The sequence below is a fragment of the Mesoplodon bidens genome, assembly GCF_964165515.1.
Source record: "Mesoplodon bidens genome assembly, chromosome: 3".
In the NCBI taxonomy this organism is placed as follows: domain Eukaryota; kingdom Metazoa; phylum Chordata; class Mammalia; order Artiodactyla; family Ziphiidae; genus Mesoplodon; species Mesoplodon bidens.
Window position 1 is genome coordinate 4,976,236 of NC_138178.1, and position 20,289 is coordinate 4,996,524.

Below are 20,289 nucleotides of genomic sequence, written 5' to 3' on the forward strand. Positions count from 1 at the left end.
TATAGGATGCTGTGCTATGCTATGCTATGATGGTGGTATCATCTCAAGAGGCTGTAGAAGGACAGCAGTGCACAAGCACTGGTACAGCAGCACCCAGACCAGCTCCTGCTGCTTCCGGAAGCAGGTTCTTCCTGTGTGGGAGCAGCCACCTGATTTTCTGGTTGGGGCAGGCTCTCCACGCTCAGGTAAATAAAGATAGGCAGTGGAAGATCAAAACCTCTCTAATTTTTTTTCTCCCTAGACCTGCTCTGTTTCAGGGGTGAAGATTTACATCAGCTGCTGGTAATTTCTCCATGTGATGCCCTCTTGCTAATAACGTTTCCTCTCCCAACCTGACACATTTCTAAAGCAGCTATCTGTTGCCATCAGAATGTGTGGTTGTCATTTTGTGTCGACATGTGGACTTCCGTAAGAATGCAAATAGTCTGAAGAGGGAGAATCAGGCCTCGTTGCCTCTCTCCTGTCACGCTGGGATCCTAACTGTGAGCTTCAGAAAATTCAAGATGAGCGTGAACTAGAGGTTGTAAAAAAAAAAAAAGGCTGTAGAGCTACACATAACTCTGGAACAGCTGCTATTCACCCTTTTACCCCTTTCCTCTGCACCCCGCCCTCCAAGTAGATGAAGGCTATTAAATTTTACTTTTGAGAATTGGTATCTTTACTTCTTTGCTGTTAGAAGTAATGGTACTCTGTGTGTCCTGATTTTGAAAATTCAGTATGTTTTAAAGGTGCTTGGAGTCTGGTTGCTGGGTTCATTTGAAATGAGGCTTTACGTCTTGCATTCTGCCTCCTTCCCTACTTCCAATCCTATGTGTTAATTGCAGCTCTTCTTTTAAAGGTATACAGGGGGTTCTCCTCCATTTCTTCACTTCTGGTGTTCCCCGTTTGAAAATGGCTGTATGGTGCTTCCCAGATTGACGTTTTTTCAGTCCCTTCGTTCCCTGGTGCCTGTGTCATGTCTTTGGCTGCTCTGGTCTGGTGTAAGCTGCAGGGCACAATTGTCCAGGGGGAGGCAACCCAGAGAGAGGGCTTCAGAACACAGCCTTTAGTCCCTGCCAGGCTTCTGTGGGCACATCGACATGTGGACAGCAAAGCCAGGATGAACCTGCAAGACATGAAGAAATGTTCTGCTCTTTCCTTTGCTTTGTAGGGTAAGTGGACAGGGGATCAGGAGTTCAGGAAGAAACGGTGTGTGATTGGCCCAAATCTCACTTCAGAGGTGGTTGGAGATGGAATTTAATTTTCTGTTTCATATCACTCCATTGCCTGCTTGACAGGGCCTCTCTTCACCAAGAGCCGGGGTGTTTCTTTTTATGACTTCAGAGCTGACATTAAGCAGTCAGCAGACAATACTGTTTGCACCCAGCGCAGTTCCATTGCAATGTAAATCAAGGTGGCCTTAGCGCTGTCTGGACTTGTGTATTAATTCACTGTTCCCTTCATAGACATATTCCTTGAACCAGCAGGCATTAGGATGAAACAACAGAAGCAAAGCCTGACTGCCTGGGGAAGGAATAAAGTTTTTCTTTTTTTTTTTTCCAGGAGTTATAGAGAAGCACAAACATTTTGAAGGATTAGGTGCTAACAGAGGAAATATTGAGAGGTGAGGCTAGGACACAGCAGAAGGGATGTGACGAGAAGAAAAGGAAATAAATATATCTCCTCATCTGCCAGGAGAAGTTACTCTTTTTAGAGCCACTAATAGAAGCTGCTCTGTGGTTTCAGGGTGCAAAGGTTCTACGACCTCTCATTTGGGGGCCGAAAAAGAGGCTCTTTAAAGAGCAACTGATGCTTTGAGTAAACTTTAGGGAAGTGTTCTTGCATCCTGGTGTCTTGTTTCATGTCTCCTTTTGCCATTAAGAAGATGGTTATGGCTTTAGTATACTTATCTGTACTCAGTAAGAGAGTTAACTTATCCAGGGCAGTTAAATCTATCTTGTCTGTACTTTCAGATTTAAAAAGCTTTATTTTGTTCCACGAAGTACTATGAATACATGCTGTAGATAATCAGTAATTTCTTGGGAACAGTCATATCCATGGGCATATTATTTCTAAAGATAATTTTATAGGGTATAACCTGAGCTTTTGAAATTATTGAAAAATAATTCCCATTATCTTGTTAGTTACAGTTGTTAGTTCTAAAAACACTAGAATTCTCTAACACATAATTTTTAAACTGTGGTATTCCAGAAAACTAACGTTGTAGGTTGTAAAGACCATTAATTTTGAAATTGATTAAAATCTCTCACTGGTTCCTGGAATCTTGGTTGGATTCACGTGGTACCCTCACGTGCTGTCTCAGAAGGATATACTCAATATTCCATATATTCTTTTTGAGATTATACCTCATTATTTCCTTACTCTGTGGGATAAAATGTGTGATCCAAAATTTTGTGTCTGGAGTGTATTTTTTTATAGCATATGTGCTACTTTGTTATTTCAGGGGAACATCCGTATTTTGCATGTTTATATCTGTCACCATAGCTTTACTATTTGCACATTAAGTTTGTGGGCACATTTTTGTGTTTCTGATTTGGGAGTTTATCCAATACTCCTTGTTTATTTTGGGGCTGCAAAATACTCATGTTTTCCATGTCTGGGGAATTTTATTCATGAGATAGATTGAAGTTCGGTGAGGTCTGTGTCTTGTCTGTTTCTTTCACCAGAGTTATCTGGAACCCCCAGTGTGTTAGGATTTGAGTCCTCTTGCCTTGTGTCAGTAGTGGTACTAGGTTTTTGAAGGTACACGTTACCATGTTGCATTGCAAGAGAGCCATTTAACGAGCTTCCCTTGGTAAAATACCAATGTTAGCAAAACCCGATTTATAATTGTGTGGTTGTGTGTGATTATATCAAATAAAATTTTGTAATTGGAGGGTGGATTACAACTGGAGGGTTGAAAACTCATATCTGCAATCATTTCTTAAAGGGAGAACATATTGATACATTAACAAAGAATTTGAATAAGTAGACGGGAACTTTTATGATACTTGTACTCTTAGGAGAATTTTTTTATAATAAAAAATTTAGAGATTAGTGATCCTTTACCTCTGCAGTCCATCATAGAACTGCTGCTTCTGTGGGGTTTTGAGAACTTTGAAAATTCACAGAGCATTGGAAACTTTTCATAGAAATGTAACTTTAGGTAAATAATGATTTTAAAAAATGCATGGCCAAAGCAGAGATTTAGTGTTCCTCATATTTATGCTGGACTTCTGATGGAAGATCCTTTTAAACCAAGATGCATATTCTAAGCTAGAAGGTCGCCACATAAAAATTGATTGTATAGTGTATTAAATACTCATGTATGTGAACTATGGGCTGGTTTCTTAGTAAAGCTCTAGCAATCTGAAAAAAGTGTAGATTTTACAGAATTTTGAACACTACAGGATTTCCTCCATTTTTCTCAAGAGTGGTGAGAATAAGACATGTATCACGTTTAAAAGATTGTTTTATATCATCTTTACTATAAAAACAATAAAAATCAGTAGAGGGCTGGTGTTTGGGGGTAGTTTCAAGTGTGGAACTTTCAGGGTTTTTTTTTATAAATGTAATTAATTTTGTAAGTTAATTTAGAAATCTATGAATTTTATTCAGTGTAACAAATTCTTTAAAATGAAACTTATTTAAATTAATTAACAAGTTTAGAGGCAGGACTTGCAGATGGTGGAGTGAGGGTAGTGTCTACATGCCCCTGGATCTCTACATGCAAAAAAATGAATTTAAACTTTTACCTGACACACAAAATTAACTCGGCATGGCTCATAGCCTTAAGAGCAAAAACCATAAAGCTTCTAGAAGAAAACACAGAAAATTTTCCTGGCCTCGGATTTGGTAGAGTTCTTAGGTACAACACCAGAGGTGTAATCAATAGAGGAAAAAATTGATAAATTATATTTTATCAAATTAAAAGCTTTTGTGCTTCCACATACATCGCTAAGAATATTAAAAAGATAACCCACAGATTGGGAGAAAATATTTGTAAATTGTATATCCAATAAAAGATTTGTATGCAGACTGTATCAAGAGCTCTCACAAGAAGACAACTCAATTTAAAAATGGGCAGAAGGGGCTTCCCTGGTGGCACAGTGGTTGAGAGTCTGCCTGCCGATACAGGGGACACGGGTTCGTGCCCCGGTCCGGGAAGATCCCACATGCCGCGCGGAGCGGCTGGGCCCGTGAGCCATGGCCGCTGAGCCTGCGCGTCCGGAGCCTGTGCTCCGCGGCGGGAGAGGCCACAACCGTGAGAGGCCTGCGTACCGCAAAAAAAAAAAAAAAAAAAAAAAGGCAGAAGATTTGAATAGACATTTCACCAAAGAAGATATACAGATGATAGAAATGGCCAATAAGCATATTAAAAAAATGTTGAACATCATTAGTCATTAGGGAAATACAGATCAAAACCACAGTGAGGTTTCCACTTCACACCTTTGTGATGGCTCGTCTACTAGTTCCACCCTGAGTGGGGCAGCTCCCTCCTGAAGCTCATGACAGTAGTCCTTGTTATGACCCAAGAAAGGTTTATTACACAAAGTGGGATGTCCCGAGGTGGGGGAGGGGAGGATGGCTCTCCAGGAAAAATTCAGGAACAGAGAGAGAGAGGGGGAGAATAGGGAGCACACAGGAGTTGTGTAGACGCCTTGTGAGTCCACAGATAATCCTAAGACCTTGAAGCAATTTACATTTGAGGAATTATTACAAGAGTGACTAAAAATCAGTATCCCTCTGGCTCCAGGAGTTGTAATTTCTCATTTTTTCTTATTATGGAAACCATGAGCTTTGCCATCCTGAGTCCTGTAACAATCCCTCATTCAAATTGCCATAATCAGTGGAGCCAGAGCTGACCTCCTATTGAAGAATGTTGGTGCTGGGAACAAAGTTAAGGTCTTTCTTTCCTTATAGAAAGATGCACACAGTGACAGGGAATGTTAAGCCTGTGTTTTACAGTTGAAAATACGTAAACGTGTGTCTGTTATACCACAGAGTATGATGAGACCCACTGTTGTAGTTTAAAAGAAGGCACCAAGACATCTGTTTCCTACAAAGGGGGACCTGTAGTTAGCTAACCTTTAAAATGGTCGTATCGGGGACAGGGGAGGGCAGCGGTCTTTGGCAGACAGCTTTCTTAAGGCGTATAGAATAGTCTGTTCAGGGGGGAAGGTCCCTCACTTTCAGTAGATCCCATTTTTTTATTTGCCTTCATCTGGGCTCCAGGTTTGAGAAAGGATAGCAGAATGGGCAGGTGTTATTATGTGGGAGAGGGAATTCTCCTTGGGTTTAATAGATCTGTAGGTGAGTAGTGTTCTCTCTTATGGCTAGAATGAGGAGAAGAGGGACCCTTGTTATATTTTGGTAGAATGTCATAAGACTTAAAAGTCAAGAGTTCCAGGTAACTGTGGCAGAGGGCAAAAGAGATTTATTTGGGAGACCACTGTCCATTTTGTAATATCATGAGGGTGTCTTTGAATAGGTCATATGTCTCTTTATTAGGACTCTTTATTAGGACTGCTGCCTGTAGACTATAGGAAGAATGGAATTCCCAGTGATGCCTGTTTTAAGACTCATGACTACACTGAGTGAGTAGCGTGTACCCCAATCAGAGTGGATAATATCTGGGGACCCAAAGGGGACTAACAGAGTTTTGGTGAGACTTACAGTAGTGGTGTCAGCAGCAGCATACTGGGAAGGATAAACCCAAAGTAGGCCCACATAAGTACTAATCACTGTGAGGCCGTAGTGACTTATGCCCACAAACTGGGGCAACAGCTCAATACAGTCAATTTGCTAATGAATGAAGGGACATTTGCTCCTTGGTATAATCCTCATTGGCCACGATGCCAGGACAGAACAGGCCACAGAAATCGCATTGGGAAGGTAAAGTTTTGGTTACAGCCAGTGGCATTGGGATACCATGGTGTTTGATTCCATGTTTAAGAATCCAAGGTTCACAATGACTGGGCCCTTAGATCCAAGGAAATGGGAGTGCTATATGAGTTTACTTAGTAAATGTGAGCAAGTTGGTCAGCTATGGCATTAAAGTGAGCCTTTTCCATGGGACCTTTAGAATGAGCTGAGTCATGGGAGCCTTTAATATAGTGTATAAAAGCAATAGTATATTCCCAGTGTGGAAGGCCCCATAGGGAACAATCCTGAATATGAAATCTAGTTTGTGCTTGTTGGTTAGACCAAACAGTGGACCCATTAGCTATCACCAAGGAGTCTGTAAAAATATGGACAATGAAGATACGTTTATTGAGGCACTCCTCCAGTGCCCACGTGACTGACCTTATGGTACATCCTTTATCTACCATGTCTTGGCAGTGGGATGGGAAGAAGTAACTCCCCTGTGGATTCACATGGGATGGTGGTGCTCTTGTCCATAAAATAAATGGATTCCCTTTCTCCTGGACTCAGGCGACCTTGCAAGTGGCCTATGGGGCCAGGTGAGGGCCCATCTTTCTCGGGCAAGGAGACTCCAGAAAGCATGAGAATTAGTGTGTAGAGTTTCCACAGTAAAGAAACCACCAGATGCCACTGGTGGCATTGTTAGCTGGGTGGCTTTTGGGGTGGCCTCTAGGGCCTGTCATTGGGGTGACCTCCATTCAGATTGACCTGATTTTCTTGTGATTGCCTAAATAGATCTTAATGAAATGAGTAGATGGGATGTTTGTTGCTTCCAGAAGCCAAATAGGCAAGTAGATGTTGGGCTTGAGAGGCCGGGAAGTAAGGTTATTGACTGGAGATGGTTTGGAGCAGCCTTCTGGGGACCAAATGATGCCCCCAAATTAAACTGAGGTGGTAGAGTCTTGGATCTTTTGGGTGCGGTGACCCAACTGTGGTTAGTCAAAATCTGGACCACAGTTTGAATGTCTTGTGCAATAACTTCATGAGTTTCTGGCCTCGGTAGAATATTGGCAGTCAAAGGCCATAGCTGGTGTTTGAGAACAGAGCAAACCCATGAAGGTCCTGTTTGCATACATGGTGGGGAGATACTATTTTTAAAATTTTATTATTATTATTATTTTTTGGCTATGCCCTGCAGCATGTAGGATCTTACTTCCCTGACTAGGGATCGAACCTGTGCCCCTTGCAGTGGAAGCGTGGAGTCTTAACCACTGGACCACCAGGCAGGTCCCCCATGGTGGGGATATTGATGTAGCCCACAGGTAACTGAGTGAGGGTATATCGGGGCACCTCATAGATAGATGCAAATTGCGACTGTGAAGCTGGAGAAATGGGGACAGAATAAACTATATTGGTGAGATCAGTAACTCCGGGGATCTACCTCACGGAGGGTATCCTACCACCCCCGCCGATGATGTTTATAAGCTCTCTTGTCTAAGGAGTCTTACCCTCAATTGTCAGGATTTGAGCTTTCACCCTGGGGCTTCTGTTTAGTGGCAGAATTAATTTGTGAATTTTCCTTTTTAGGGTTTAATAAGGTTGTGACATGTTGAAATGCTACAGCATTAAGAAAGATTCATAATCTTTGTCGATGACCTTTAAGAATGCATTAGGTTTTTGTTTTTTGTTTTTTGGGTCTTTAGGAGCTGAGAAGATAAAGCTGGTTAACATTTGAGTTTTAGCTCCTGGATGCCAAGGGCGAGTCCCTCTGTGCCCCTGAAGATCAGGATCTTTATGGCAAAATCAGGGGCAGGAACAGCTGCAGATGTACTTGGTGTTCTGAGTGTTCTAATTAACCATTTCCCGTCGGGGAATGAGCCTCAGAGGGCCACAGGGGGATAGCTCTGCATCCCAGCTCACCTGGGGACCCCTCACTGGCTCACTGGGACAGTGGTGGTGGTGGAATCAGCGAGCACCATCACACTTGTGCTGGAGGCGACAGACGCAGGTGGGAGATGCAACTTGGAGACAGCTGGCACTAGCCAGTGAACAGTGGAAGTGCAAGTGCTACGACTTTGAAAAAGAGTTTGAGGGGGACCTTTGAGATAGCAGAGGAGTAAGATGAGGAGATCACCTTCCTCCCCACAAATACATCAGAAATACATCTACATGTGGAACAACCCCTACAGAACACCTGCTGAACGCTGGCAGAAGACCTCAGACCTCCCAAAAGGCAAGAAACTCCCCACATACCTGGCTGTGTGGCTGAGAGGGTCTTGGTGCTCCGGCCGGGTGTCAGGCCTGAGCCTCCAAGGTGGGAGAGCCGAGTTCGGGACATTGGTCCACCAGCGACCTCCCAGCCCCATGTAATATCAATTGGCGAGAGCTCTCCCAGAGATCTCCATCTCAACGCTGAGACCCAGCTCCACCCAATGGCCAGCAAGCTCCAGTGCTGGACACCCCATGCCAAACAACTAGCAAGACAGGAATACAACCCCACCCATTGGCAGAAAGGATGCCTAAAATCATAATAAGTTCACAGGCATGCCAAAACACACCACCGGACACAGTCCTGCCCACCAGAAGGACAAGATCCAGCCTCATCCACGAGAACACAGACACCAGTCCCCTCCACCAGGAAGCCTACACAAAGTGAACCAATCTTACCCACTGGGGCAGACACCAAAAACAACAGGAACTATGAACCTGCAGCCTGCGAAAAGGGGACCCCAAACACAGTAAGTTAAACAAGATGAGAAGACAGAGAAATACACAGCGGATGAAGGAACAAGGTAAAAACCCACCAGACCAAACAAATGAAGAGGAAATAGGCAGACTACCTGAAAAAGAATTCAGAGTAATTATAGTAAAGATGATGCAAAATCTTGGAAGTAGAATGGAGAAAATACAAGAAACATTTAACAAGGACCTAGAAGAACTAAAGAGCAAACAAACAATGATGAACCACACAATGAATGAAATTAAAAATTCTCTAGAAGGAATCAATAGCAGAATAACTGAGGCAGAAGAATGGATAAGTGACCTGGAAGGTAAAATAGTGGAAATGACTACCACAGATCAGAATAAAGAAAAATGAATGAAAAGAATTGAGGACAGTCTCAGAGACCTCTGGGACAACATTAAATGCACCACCATTCGAATTGTAGGGGTCCCAGAAGAAGAGAAAAAGAAAGGGACTGAGAAAATATTTGAAGAGATTATAGTTGAGAACTTCCCTAATATGGGAAAGGAAATAGTTAATCAAGTCCAGGAAGCGCAGAGAGACCCATACAGGATAAATCCAAGGAGAAACATGCCAAGACACATATTAATCAAACTATCAAAAATTAAATACAAAGAAAAAATATTAAAAGCAGCAAGGGAAAAGCAACAACATACAAGGGAATCCCCATAAGGTTAACAGCTGATCTTTCAGCAGAAACTCTGCAAGCCAGAAGGGAGTGGCGGGACATATTTAAAGTGATGAAGGAGAAAAACCTACAACCAAGATTACTCTACCCAGCAAGGATCTCATTCAGATTCGACAGAGAAATTAAAACCTTTACAGACAAGCAAAAGCTAAGAGAATTCAGCACTACCAAACCAGCTCTACAACAAATGCCAAAGGAACTTCTCTAGGCAGGAAACCCAAGAGAAGGAAAAGACCTGCAATAAGAAACCTAAAACAATTAAGAAAGTAGTAATAGGAACATATATATCAATAATTACCTTAAATGTAAGTGGATTAAATGCTCCAACCAAAAGACATAGACTGGCTGAGTGGATCCCAAAACAAGACCCATATATATGCTGTCTACAAGAGACCCACTTCAGACCTAGGGACATATACAGACTGAAAGTGAGGGGATGGAAAAAGATATTCCATGCAAATGGAAATCAAAAGAAAGCTGGAGTAGCAATTCTCCTATCAGACAGAATAGACTTTAAAATAAAGACTATTACAAGAGACAAAGAAGGACACTACATAATGATCAAGGGATCAATCTAAGGAGAAGGTATAACAATTGTAAATATTTATGCACCCAACATAGGAGCACCTCAATACATGAGGCAAATGCTAACAGCCATAAAAGGGGAAATTGACAGTAACACAATCATAGTAGGAGACTTTAACACCCCACTTTCACCAATGGACAGATCATCCAAAATGAAAATAAATAAGGAAACACAAGCTTTAAATGATACATTAAACAAGATGGACTTAATTGATATTTTTAGGACATTACACTTTCTTCTCAAGTGCTCATGGAACATTCTCCAGGATAGATCATATATTGGGTCACAAATCAAGCCTTGGTAAATTTAAGAAAATTGAAATCGTATCAAGAATATTTTCCGACCACAATGCTATGAGACTAGATATCAATTACAGGAAGTAATCTGTTAAAAATACAAACACATGGAGGCTAAACAATACACTACTAAATAACTAAGAGATCACTGAAGAAATCAAAGAGGAAATCAAAATATACCTAGAAACAAATGACAATGAAAACACGACGACCCAAAACCTATGGGATGCAGCAAAAGCAGTTCAAAGAGGGAAGTTTATAGCAATACAATCCTACCTCAACAAACAAGAAACACGTCAAATAAACAACCTAACCATATACCTAAAGCAATTCGAGAAAGAAGAACAAAAAACCCGCAAAGTTAGCAGAATGAAAGAAATCATAAAGATCAGATCAGAAATAAATGAAGGAAACTAGCGAAGATCAATAAAACTAAAAGCTGGTTCTTTGAGAAGATAAACAAAATTGGTAAACTATTATCCAGACTCATCAAGAAAAAAAGGGAGAAGACTCAAAACAGAATTAGAAATGAAAAAGGAGAAGTAACAACTGACACTGCAGAAATACAAAGGATCACGAGTGCTACATTTAGCTTCTTAATTAATTTATTTATTTATTGGCTGTGTTGGGTCTTCGTTGCTGCATGTGGGCTTTCTCTAGTTGTGGCGAGTGGGGGCTACTCTTCGAGCAGGAACTACTCTTCATTGTGATGCATGGCTTCTCTTGTTGCGGAGCATGGGCTCTAGACGTGCGGGCTTCAGTAGTTGTGGCTCACAGGTTCTAGAGTGCAGGCTCAGTAGTTGTGGCACATGGGCTTAGTCGCTCCGAGGCATGTGGGATCTTCCTGGACCAGGGCTCGAACCCATGTCCCCTGCATTGGCAGGCGGATTCTTAACCAGGGAAGTCCCAAGCTTTCTTGAGGCACCAGGAGGCCTTTTGGGGCCCGGAGTTAGGTCAGGTTGGTTAGGTGCTCTCTCCCTTAGAGGCTGAGCCTGGCTTGGTGTTCCGGAAGTAGTTCATTGCTCTCCATATTTGCTACCACTGAGGGAAGACTGATCTCCAGAGGGCTGAAGGAGAGAGTTGGTGGATTCAGTATACGGTTGCCAAACTGATTTTCTGAGAAGAGTGAGGCATAGAGATCTTTTCATCTTGAGCCAATTTTTAAATCTATATTAAAGTATAATTTACATGTACTAAACTGCATACGTTTGAAGTATTACAGGTTAGTACGTTTTCACCTAGGTATGAACCTTGAAACCATCCTCAGAGTTCTGATAATGCCCATGTTTACCTCATGGCCTGTTATTATCTCTCCTTGCCCTTCCCACCTCTTCCCTTAGAATAGATATGTTTGCATTTTCTTGAATTTATCTGATTGGAATCATAAACCGTTTACTGGGTTTTTCTTCTGGTTTCCTTTGTTTCATAATTATTTGAGATTCATCAGTGATATAAACGAATAGCTCATCTCTTTATTTTTTGATGAGTAGCATTCTTATCTGGATGTACCACTGTTTACCCATTCATCTTTTTATGGACGTTTAGGTTATTTCTAGGTTTTCACTCTTGAAAATAAAGCTGCTACAAAATATATATATATATATATATATATATATATATATCTCAACAATATTTAAACCTCTCTCACCTCCTCGCTTCCAAGATGATCAAGAAAAGAAGGAATAATGGTCATGCCGAAAAGGGCCGCGGCCACGTGCAGCCTGTTCGCTGCACCAGCTGTGCTGGATGCATGCCCAGGGATAAGGCCATTAAGAAGTCCGTCATTCGGAACATCGTAGAGGCCGCAGCGGTCAGAGACATTTCCGAAGCGAGCGTTTTCGACGCCTATGTGCTTCCCAAGCTGTATGTGAAGCTGCATTACTGCGTGAGTTGTTCCATTCACAGCAACGTAGTCAGGAGTCATTCTCAGGAAGCCCGGAAGGACCGAACACCTCCACCCTGATTTAGACCTGCGGGTACTGCCCCATGACCTCCGCCAAAGCCCATGTAAGGAGCTAAGTCCTTGAAGACTGAAGAAATACTGTCCCTGGGAAGACAATAAAGTGGAAATTATACTTAAAAAAAAAAAAAAGGTACTGTCTACCTTTTTTAAAAAGTTTTTCAGATCTTTTATTTGTTATGTAAAATTCACATTTTAAAACTGTGGATAGAGGAATTACAATCACAATTCCTTGGCACCATGGTAGCATTACTGTGGTAGTACTCCTAGATGAGGGAATGGCATGTGAAGTTCACAAAGTACAAATAGACAGTTCTGTAATATAAACTCCAAAATTAGTAAAATGATTTTTAGATGAAAGTCAAAACAAAATGGAGCAACTTGTATTACTCTCATAAAAGCCTGCCTACAAAAAGCCCAAATCCATGGTGATGACGAGTTTTGAGTGGCAAAGAATTTAAAGGGGGACTAAAAATCATGGTTTATTTGTTGAATGAAACCAGCCTTGGAATTTATGAAAATCACATTTTAAAGTTTAAGCACAGTTATAAAAAACAGTATTTGAAAAATTTCATTTTTGCTTATTCTCATTTTCAGCAATCATAAAAATGTGAATCCAATCCCATCAGTATAAAATAGTTCCAAGAATATAATTCATGTCTCCAATATTCCTATCAGAGCATTAAGGACCACCTATAAATCAGTATGTCAGTTCTAACCGAAAACTGGTTTAGGGAGAAGATAAATCTGAAAGTAAAATAATGGTTTCATACTTTGGCAGTTGAGAAAATTAAATAATTTTAAACCTCAATGGAAGAATGTACTGTGAGGCAACAATCCTAACAACAGCAACAAAAAATCAATATTTTTTTTCACTTTTGCAGTTCAATTTATTTGCTGTTTTACAACTTGCATTTCCAAAGGCTTTACAATGTCATATTTTCTTATTTTTTGATACAGTGCTTTAATAGTTCAATCAAGAGAGGTATCATATGATGCAATATTTAGCTCTTCCTTGAAGCTGGAACTCAGCAATTCGTTTCCTCTAGAGCTGCTGGGTACTGCCTAAACTTTATAACATCTGCCTCGAATCTCTGTTACTTTGCAGGGGAACTTGGTTTCTGATCTCTCACAGTTACATTCCAATCATTTGTGAGAGGCTCTCCTGGACTCCAGTCCCTCTGGCTTGGGCATAGCGTGTTTTCTTTGGAGGCTGACACCAGTGCTTCCACAGCCATCCTGTCGTTCCAGCTGGTAAACCACAGGGATGACGCGCTCATATTCACCACCAGCTTGTAATAACTTGTACTTATTTCTGGTGGGCCAGACCATCAGCTGGGGAGGGAGAGAGCAGTCAGGTGGCATCCTGATTATCCTTCCAGCCTTCCGATAAGACCTTCCTTTGGAAGATGTCAGAGGGCCCTGTGGACTCACTTCCTCAAGGAGGCATTCTCCCTCATCCATTTCATCTTCACCTTCCAACGCAAGAGTCTTCTGAATCCTCAGCCACCCCATCAAGAACATCAGTGACACCAACTCCTGCCAGGTCAGTATTCCACAGAACCAAGTCATTCGGAAGTCAGAGCTGAAAACGGATGCCGGGGAAGAGGGCTGAAGACCCCAGTGGATGGTGGAGCGCCTCCATCTGGCTTCACTTTTTGGACAAATTCTCCCCGCCTCCAAGGGCAAAAGGATATGATGAGTTTTCTGAAAAAGTTCTCACTGTTCGAGACTGGCCTGCTTTGAGGAGCAGATTCCAGTGCCAGCAGTGACATAAGTGTCTCTGTTTACCCACAGTCCTACAAATGCTGAACTAATTTACGCTGACCGATCTTCACAGGTGTGCTGTGCCACCTCAGCTTTCATCTGCTTCTCTACTTTCTCCTGACGGTGAACCTTGAACCTTCCCTCTGAAGTGCTGTTAACTAAGCCCCGTGAGGGCCCCTTGGAGCCCCTTCCTCCCTGACAGTGTCAGCTCTCAGTTCCGCTCCCTCTTTTCCTCCTGTGTGAGTTCCTCTCCTAAGTGCAAGCCTTTCCCCAACTTCTGTTCTCGGCCATCTTTCCTCTCGAGATCCCGTGCACATCCACGATTTCAGCTGTCTTCCTCTGGAGAAAGCAGTGCGGTCAAACAGAAGGTAACTGTCAGGTCGGAGACGAACGTTCCGGGTTGAAGCCCAGCTTCCCAACTTCCTCCTTGTCTGCCTGAGTCAGGTCTGGCATCCTCTGTGCCTCATCTTCCACATCATTAAAGTGGGTTGTACTGTCTAAAAAAAAAAATTAAGTACTTTTTTTTTTTTTTAATTTTATCTTTGGCTGTGTTGGGTCTTCGTTGCTGTGCGCGGGCTTTCTCTAATTGCAGTGAGCGGGGGCTGCTCTTCGTTGCGGTGCGCGGGCTACTCATTGCGGTGGCTTCTCTTGTTGCGGAGCATGGGCTCTAGGCACGCGGGGTCGGTAGTTGTGGCACGTGGGCTCAGTAGTTGTGGCACGTGGGCTCTAGAGCAGAGGCTCAGTAGTTGTGGCGCACGGGCTTAGTTGCTCCACAGCACGTGGGATCTTCCCAGACCTGGGTTCGAACCCATGTCCCCTGCCTTGGCAGGTGGATTCTTAACCACTGCGCCACCAGGGAAGCCCCCCCCCCCACCTTTTTTTGCAGAAGGACTCACACTTATTGGTTCAAATACAGTACCTAACATTTGCTAAACATGCACTTCACACTAATTGGTCACATTTCCACAGGTAGTCAATCCACAGAAAAGGGCCCAGCCCTTGTCAGATGGCAGGGTGGGAGGTAGCAGAGGGCCTGGGTAGCAGAGCCCACCAGTCATCACTTGGTCATGCAGGATTGATGGAGCCTGGTTGGCGGGCAGCCCTTGGCCGGCCCTTTGGGGACAAGGGCTCAGAGACATCCCGTTTACTCGACTCCTGTACAGGACTGTGGGTAGAGGTGGGCCTCGGGTAGGTAGCCAGGGCTAGGCTGATGGATGCACGTGCCACCAGAGCTCCTGAAGGTGGGGTCATGGGAGGTGGTGTTCCCTGTGCCTTGGGTCATAGGAAGGAAATGGAGGCCTCTTCAGGGGGGCGGCTGGTCCCTGGCTGGGCAGGTGGGAAGGACTCCCCAGACATGGCCCAGACATTACAACACAGCCGCAAGCCCCTATCGCAGGCCTGGGATGGCAACACAGACAAAAACACCAACACCCCAGGGCAGGCGGGGTTCCTTTCCCGACGGAAACATGGAAACAGAGCAGGAGTTACAGTATTCTTTCCCCACAAGATTCCTCAGAGAGGAATAGACCAGGATGTCACTCAAGAGGGAGTTTTTTTTTTTCTTTTTCATGGAAATTTGAGTCAACAACATTATCACCTATTATAAGACATTTCAGAGAAACAAAAAGTTTAACTTTTTTTTCAGATTAAACAGGCAAGTTTTATTATCAAATGTAACAATTCTGCAACAACTCAGTAGTATTGTAGTATTACTGCCTATCTTAAAGTCTTGCAGAGCTTTGGGCAGACAGCATCTTAAGGCAGCCAAGTATAAAGAACTATTTTTCTGATCTTAAGTGCCAGTTATCACCAATTTTCACAAAAAATGTTTTTTTAAAAGATTTTCTGCCTGCCGATGCAGGGGACACAGGTTTGTGCCCCGGTCCGGGAAGATCCCACATGCCGCGGAGCGGCTGGGCCGGTGAGCCATGGCCGCTGAGCCTGCGTGTCCAGAGCCTATGCTTTGCAACGGGAGAGGCCACAACAGTGGGAGGCCCGCATACTGCAAAAAAAAAAAAAGATTTTTATTTCTCCTACTGCATTTAAAGGGCCATTGCTGGTCAGTGAAAAGGGAATGTTTGGCTTTCCATTCAAGGTGTTAATCAAAGTGATGTAAAGTAGGGCTTCCCTGGTGGCGCAGTGGTTGAGAGTCCGCCTGCCAATGCAGGGGACACGGGTTTGTGCCCCGGTCCGGGAAGATCCCACATGCCGCGGAGCGGCTGGGCCCGTGAGCCATGGCCGCTGAGCCTGCGCGTCCGGAGCCTGTGCTCCGCAACGGGAGAGGCCACAACAGTGAGAGGCCCGCGTACCGCCAAAAAAAGAAACAAAAAAAGTGATGTAAAGTAAATAAAAATAGCAGCTACATAAATCTGCATGGCATTGCATCCAAGCTAAGGACAATATGAGTAAATTAAAGAAACTTGTGCAGTCAGGTAATCAAATCCTGTTTCCTCTTTGGAGTTACACGAAGCAGCAGTACTATCTAGCTAGTGTCTCATATGGCACGTCTGGAGCATAAACACAGCTAAACACACAGTGCTAAACACCGACAGCATCAGTACCTGTTCTCACCCATCAGTGTCTACCTCTCAGTCTAGCATGCTGACTATAACCCTATGCTTTTAAAAGTTTTCATTATTTGACAGCTAAGGCATTAGAGAAAAAGTTTTAAGGCTATCTTAATATATACAAGCATTCACTTTCGTTAGTATATTGCTTTCTCGAATACACTGTTCAAATATCTCATGTTTGTGACATTAAAAACTATGGGATTCCTTATTAAAGTCCAAACCATCAATAATGGGAATAGTACAATATAAAACAATACATAGAAAGCCACAGTATTCAATTACAATTCAAACTAGAAATTACTAACTACACGTAGCTGCTTCATTTTTGGTTTTACATTTTGGCCCCTCGTTCATTCCTATTTACAAGTGATGCCTACTGAGAAAAAACCCAACTTCTTAACTATGTACGTTTTGTGGTGGATGTGCCATTTCTTCTCACTTTTTTTTTCTATTAAAAAAAAACACAAAATAACAGCTGTTTTTGAGGATGGGGAAAAATATAAACCCTTGTGCACCCTTGCTAGGATTATAAAATGCAGCAACCACTCTGGGAAACATGTGGCAGATCCTCAAAAAATGGAAACCAGAACTACCATATGGCCCAGTCATCCAAATTCTAGGTACATACCCAATGGAAAGCAAAGACTTGCTGAGATATTTGCAGACTCTGTTCACAGCAGCACTGTTTCCAACAGGGGAGATGTGGAGGCAGCACCGATGTTGATCTTCAGGTGAATATGGGTAAACGAAACACGGTGGAGACCCACAATGGAACGTGATTTACCCTTTAAAGGGGACGCCTGTCGCATGGAACAGCATGGATGAAACTTGAGGACAGTATGCCAGTGAGATAAACCATCCGCATACAAAAAGTGCTTTAGAATTCCACACACGTGGTATGTAAAGTGGTAAAAATATATATAGAATATCAGAGTACAATGGTGAATACTAGTGGCTAGAGAGAGAGAAATAATAAAGACTTGTTTTTTAAAGGATGTGGGGATCAGTTTTGTAAGATGGAAAAAGTTCTGCAGAACTATAGCATAACAACAAGAATATATTGGACACTACTGACCAGTACAGCAAAAACTGGTTATATAGTACATTTTATGACTTTTCAACGACAAAATTTTTGTAAAATGGAGTTTTTTAAATAATTTATTTGTTTATTTATTTTTGGCTGCATTGGGTCTTCGTTGCTGGGCGTGGGCTTTCTCTAGTTGTGGCGAGCGGGGACTATTCGTTGCGGTGCGTGGTCTTCTTACTGCAGTGGCTTCTCTTGTTGCGGAACGTGGGCTCTAGGCACACGGGCTTCAGTAGTTGTGGCACGTGGGCTCAGTAGTTGTGGCGAGCGGGCTCCTCATTGTGGTGGCTTCTCTTGTTGCGGAGTGGCTGCCAAGATAGAAAGGGCTTTTCCAGAAAGTCTCAAAAGACAGTGGGAGGATGAACCTCTAAATGTGCATATTATTGGAAATCTGCCTTTTAGTGTATCAACTCCACTGATTATCAGATTGGCTTGAAAATGTTTCTCATAGAAATGGACCTTTTGCTTATGGCAGAACTCAGATGACTTTGACTTTTCAAAGGGAAGTGGCAGAGAAACTTACAGCCAGTATAGGAAGCAAGCTGTGTAGTCGCCTTTCCATCATGGCCCAGTACCTCTGCGACGTTCAGCACATCTTCACAGTTCCAGGTCAGGCTTTCGTCCCCAAAGCAGAGGTGGACTCGGGGTGGTGCATTTCACCCCCCTGACCCGGACCAGGATAGAGTAGCCATTCAGGCTGGTGGAGAAAGTCGTTCAGAATGCCTTTCAGTTCTGAAGGAAATACTGCCATCGAGGGCTTGGAATGTTACTCCCTGAAGCTCACGATTAGAAAGCACTGGGAAACTGTTACAGTTGGCAGATGTGGACCCTACTCTTCGACCCACCCACCAACTCTCTGTCTTACATTTTAAAAGCCTCTGTGACGTATACTGAAAAATGTGTGATGAAGACCCACACCTCTTTGCTTACAATTTCAGAGAACTCAAGCAAAAATCAGAAAAAAGGGTATGACAAGGAGAGTTACAGACTGTAGCTGCTACTTCAGGGGCTGGCACCTTACTGGATGTTGATTTGCACAATGTTGAACTTCTCATACGTGTGCTTACCAGATGTGACATATTCCCCTTTTACAGCTTTGTAAAGAGAATAAATATCATGAAATTAAAAAAAGAAAGGACTTTCCTGGTGGTGCAGTGGTTAAGAATCTGCCTGCCAATGCAGGGGACACAGGTTCAAGCCCTGGTCCGGGAAGATCCCACATGCCGCAGAGCAACTAAGTCCGTGTACCGCAACTACCAAGCCTGCACTCTAGAGCCTGTGAGCCAGAACTACTGAGCCCGCATGCCACAACTACTGAAGCCTGCATGCCACAACTACTGAAGCCCGCACGCCTAGAGCCCGTGCTCCGCAACAAGAGAAGCCACCTCAGTGAGAAGCCCGTGCACCGCATCGAAGAGTAGCCCCTGCTTGCTGCAACTAGAGTAAGCCCATGCACAGCAATGAAAACCCAATGCAGCCCCCCAAAATTAATAAATTAAAAAAAAACCCAGCAAAAACCAGGGCTCTCCATTTTCCTCAAAGGCGAGACCAAAGCCCTGACATTGCCCATGAAACCCTCCCAGACCTGCCCCCACTGCCCCCTGATCTGTTTCCTTCTTCCAAAAAAAAAATACTTTTATTTATTTATTTTGGGCTGCATTGGGTCTTCATTGCTGCCTGCGGGCTTTCTCTAGTTGCAGCGAGTGGAGGCTACTCTTTGTTGTGGTGCACAGACTTCTCATTGCAGTGGCTTCTCTTGTTGTGGAGCACAGGCTCTAGGCATGCGGGCTTCAATAGTTGTGGCTCACGGGCTCTAGAGTGCAGGCTCAGTAGTTGTGGCACATAGGCTTAGTTGCTCCGTGGCATGTGGGATCTTCCCGTACCAGGGATCGAACCCATGTTCCCTGCATTAGCAGGTGGATTCTTGACCACTGCGCCACCAGGGAAGTCCCATAAAGGAGTCTTTAAAAGTTGATTTTTCTGAACTTCACTGACCTTCATGGCTGTGGATTATCCTGAAATCCATAAAAGTCCTGGCAGCATTTCCTCTAAGCTCAGCACACTGTGGTGAGGTAACAACAACCGTACCTTTGCTACTTTTGCAACAGTGCTCTGGAATTGAGCATAATAGGGGGAGGAGGTGGTAGGGGAATCATCTCTTCTTCCTTCTTAGTTTGCACAGTAAAGTGGAAAATCCCGGGCTCAAATCCAGGACAGTCACTTCAACCACTGAACTCCAATAATTTGTTTACACGTCTTATTTAAGTCCATGTAAGTCAGTTGAGAATCATGTAGTACCTTTGTCCTACTGCAGCCCAGCGCAGTGTAACGCCAGGTGAGGAGTTGTACCCGTGTAGCCCAGCACCTTCCAGTGTTCTCAGGACCAGGCGCTCGCTGCTGCCCTTGCTCTGGATGCCAGCAAAACACAGGCACCCCTGCCTCCTACACACTTCTCATCTTTCCCATTGGAGGAGGTCACCTGTAGATCCAGGCCGGGCCTTACAGGCTGCCCGGTTGGAGAGTCAGTTGTGGGTTGAGCCCCACCTCACCTCTTTCCTGTTGTCAGCTGGAGTAGGTAAACAGCAGATGGTTATCAGAGCAGCTAAAGCCTCAGTTTCCTTAACTGTTAAAGAGAATTTTTTTTTTTTTTTTTTTTGTGGTACACGGGCCTCTCACTGTTGTGGCCTCTCCCATTGTGGAGCACAGGCTCCGGATGCGCAGGCTCAGCGGCCATGGCTCACGGGCCCAGCC

The 20,289-nt window shown here is 43.6% G+C and overlaps 2 protein-coding genes and 1 pseudogene across 3 annotated transcripts in view; all 3 read left to right on the top strand.

The window, feature by feature from the left end:
* ST8SIA6 (ST8 alpha-N-acetyl-neuraminide alpha-2,8-sialyltransferase 6) overlaps positions 1–20,289 on the top strand; it is a gene marked incomplete at both ends in the record, with an annotated part of 126,287 nt that overhangs the window by 9,285 nt on the left and 96,713 nt on the right. The gene's annotated exons all lie outside the window — the stretch shown is intronic.
* On the top strand, positions 11,821–12,120 carry LOC308613442 (small ribosomal subunit protein eS26-like; the record flags this gene model as incomplete). Its single annotated transcript, XM_081226978.1, has 1 exon — positions 11,821–12,120. One exon carries the CDS (start codon positions 11,821–11,823, stop codon positions 12,118–12,120), a length of 300 nt encoding a protein of 99 aa, XP_081083104.1.
* Positions 13,713–18,709, top strand: LOC308614948 (mitochondrial dimethyladenosine transferase 1-like; annotated as a pseudogene). The gene is made up of 3 exons: positions 13,713–13,841; positions 14,142–14,252; positions 17,855–18,709. The product of its transcript is annotated as a mitochondrial dimethyladenosine transferase 1-like (transcript).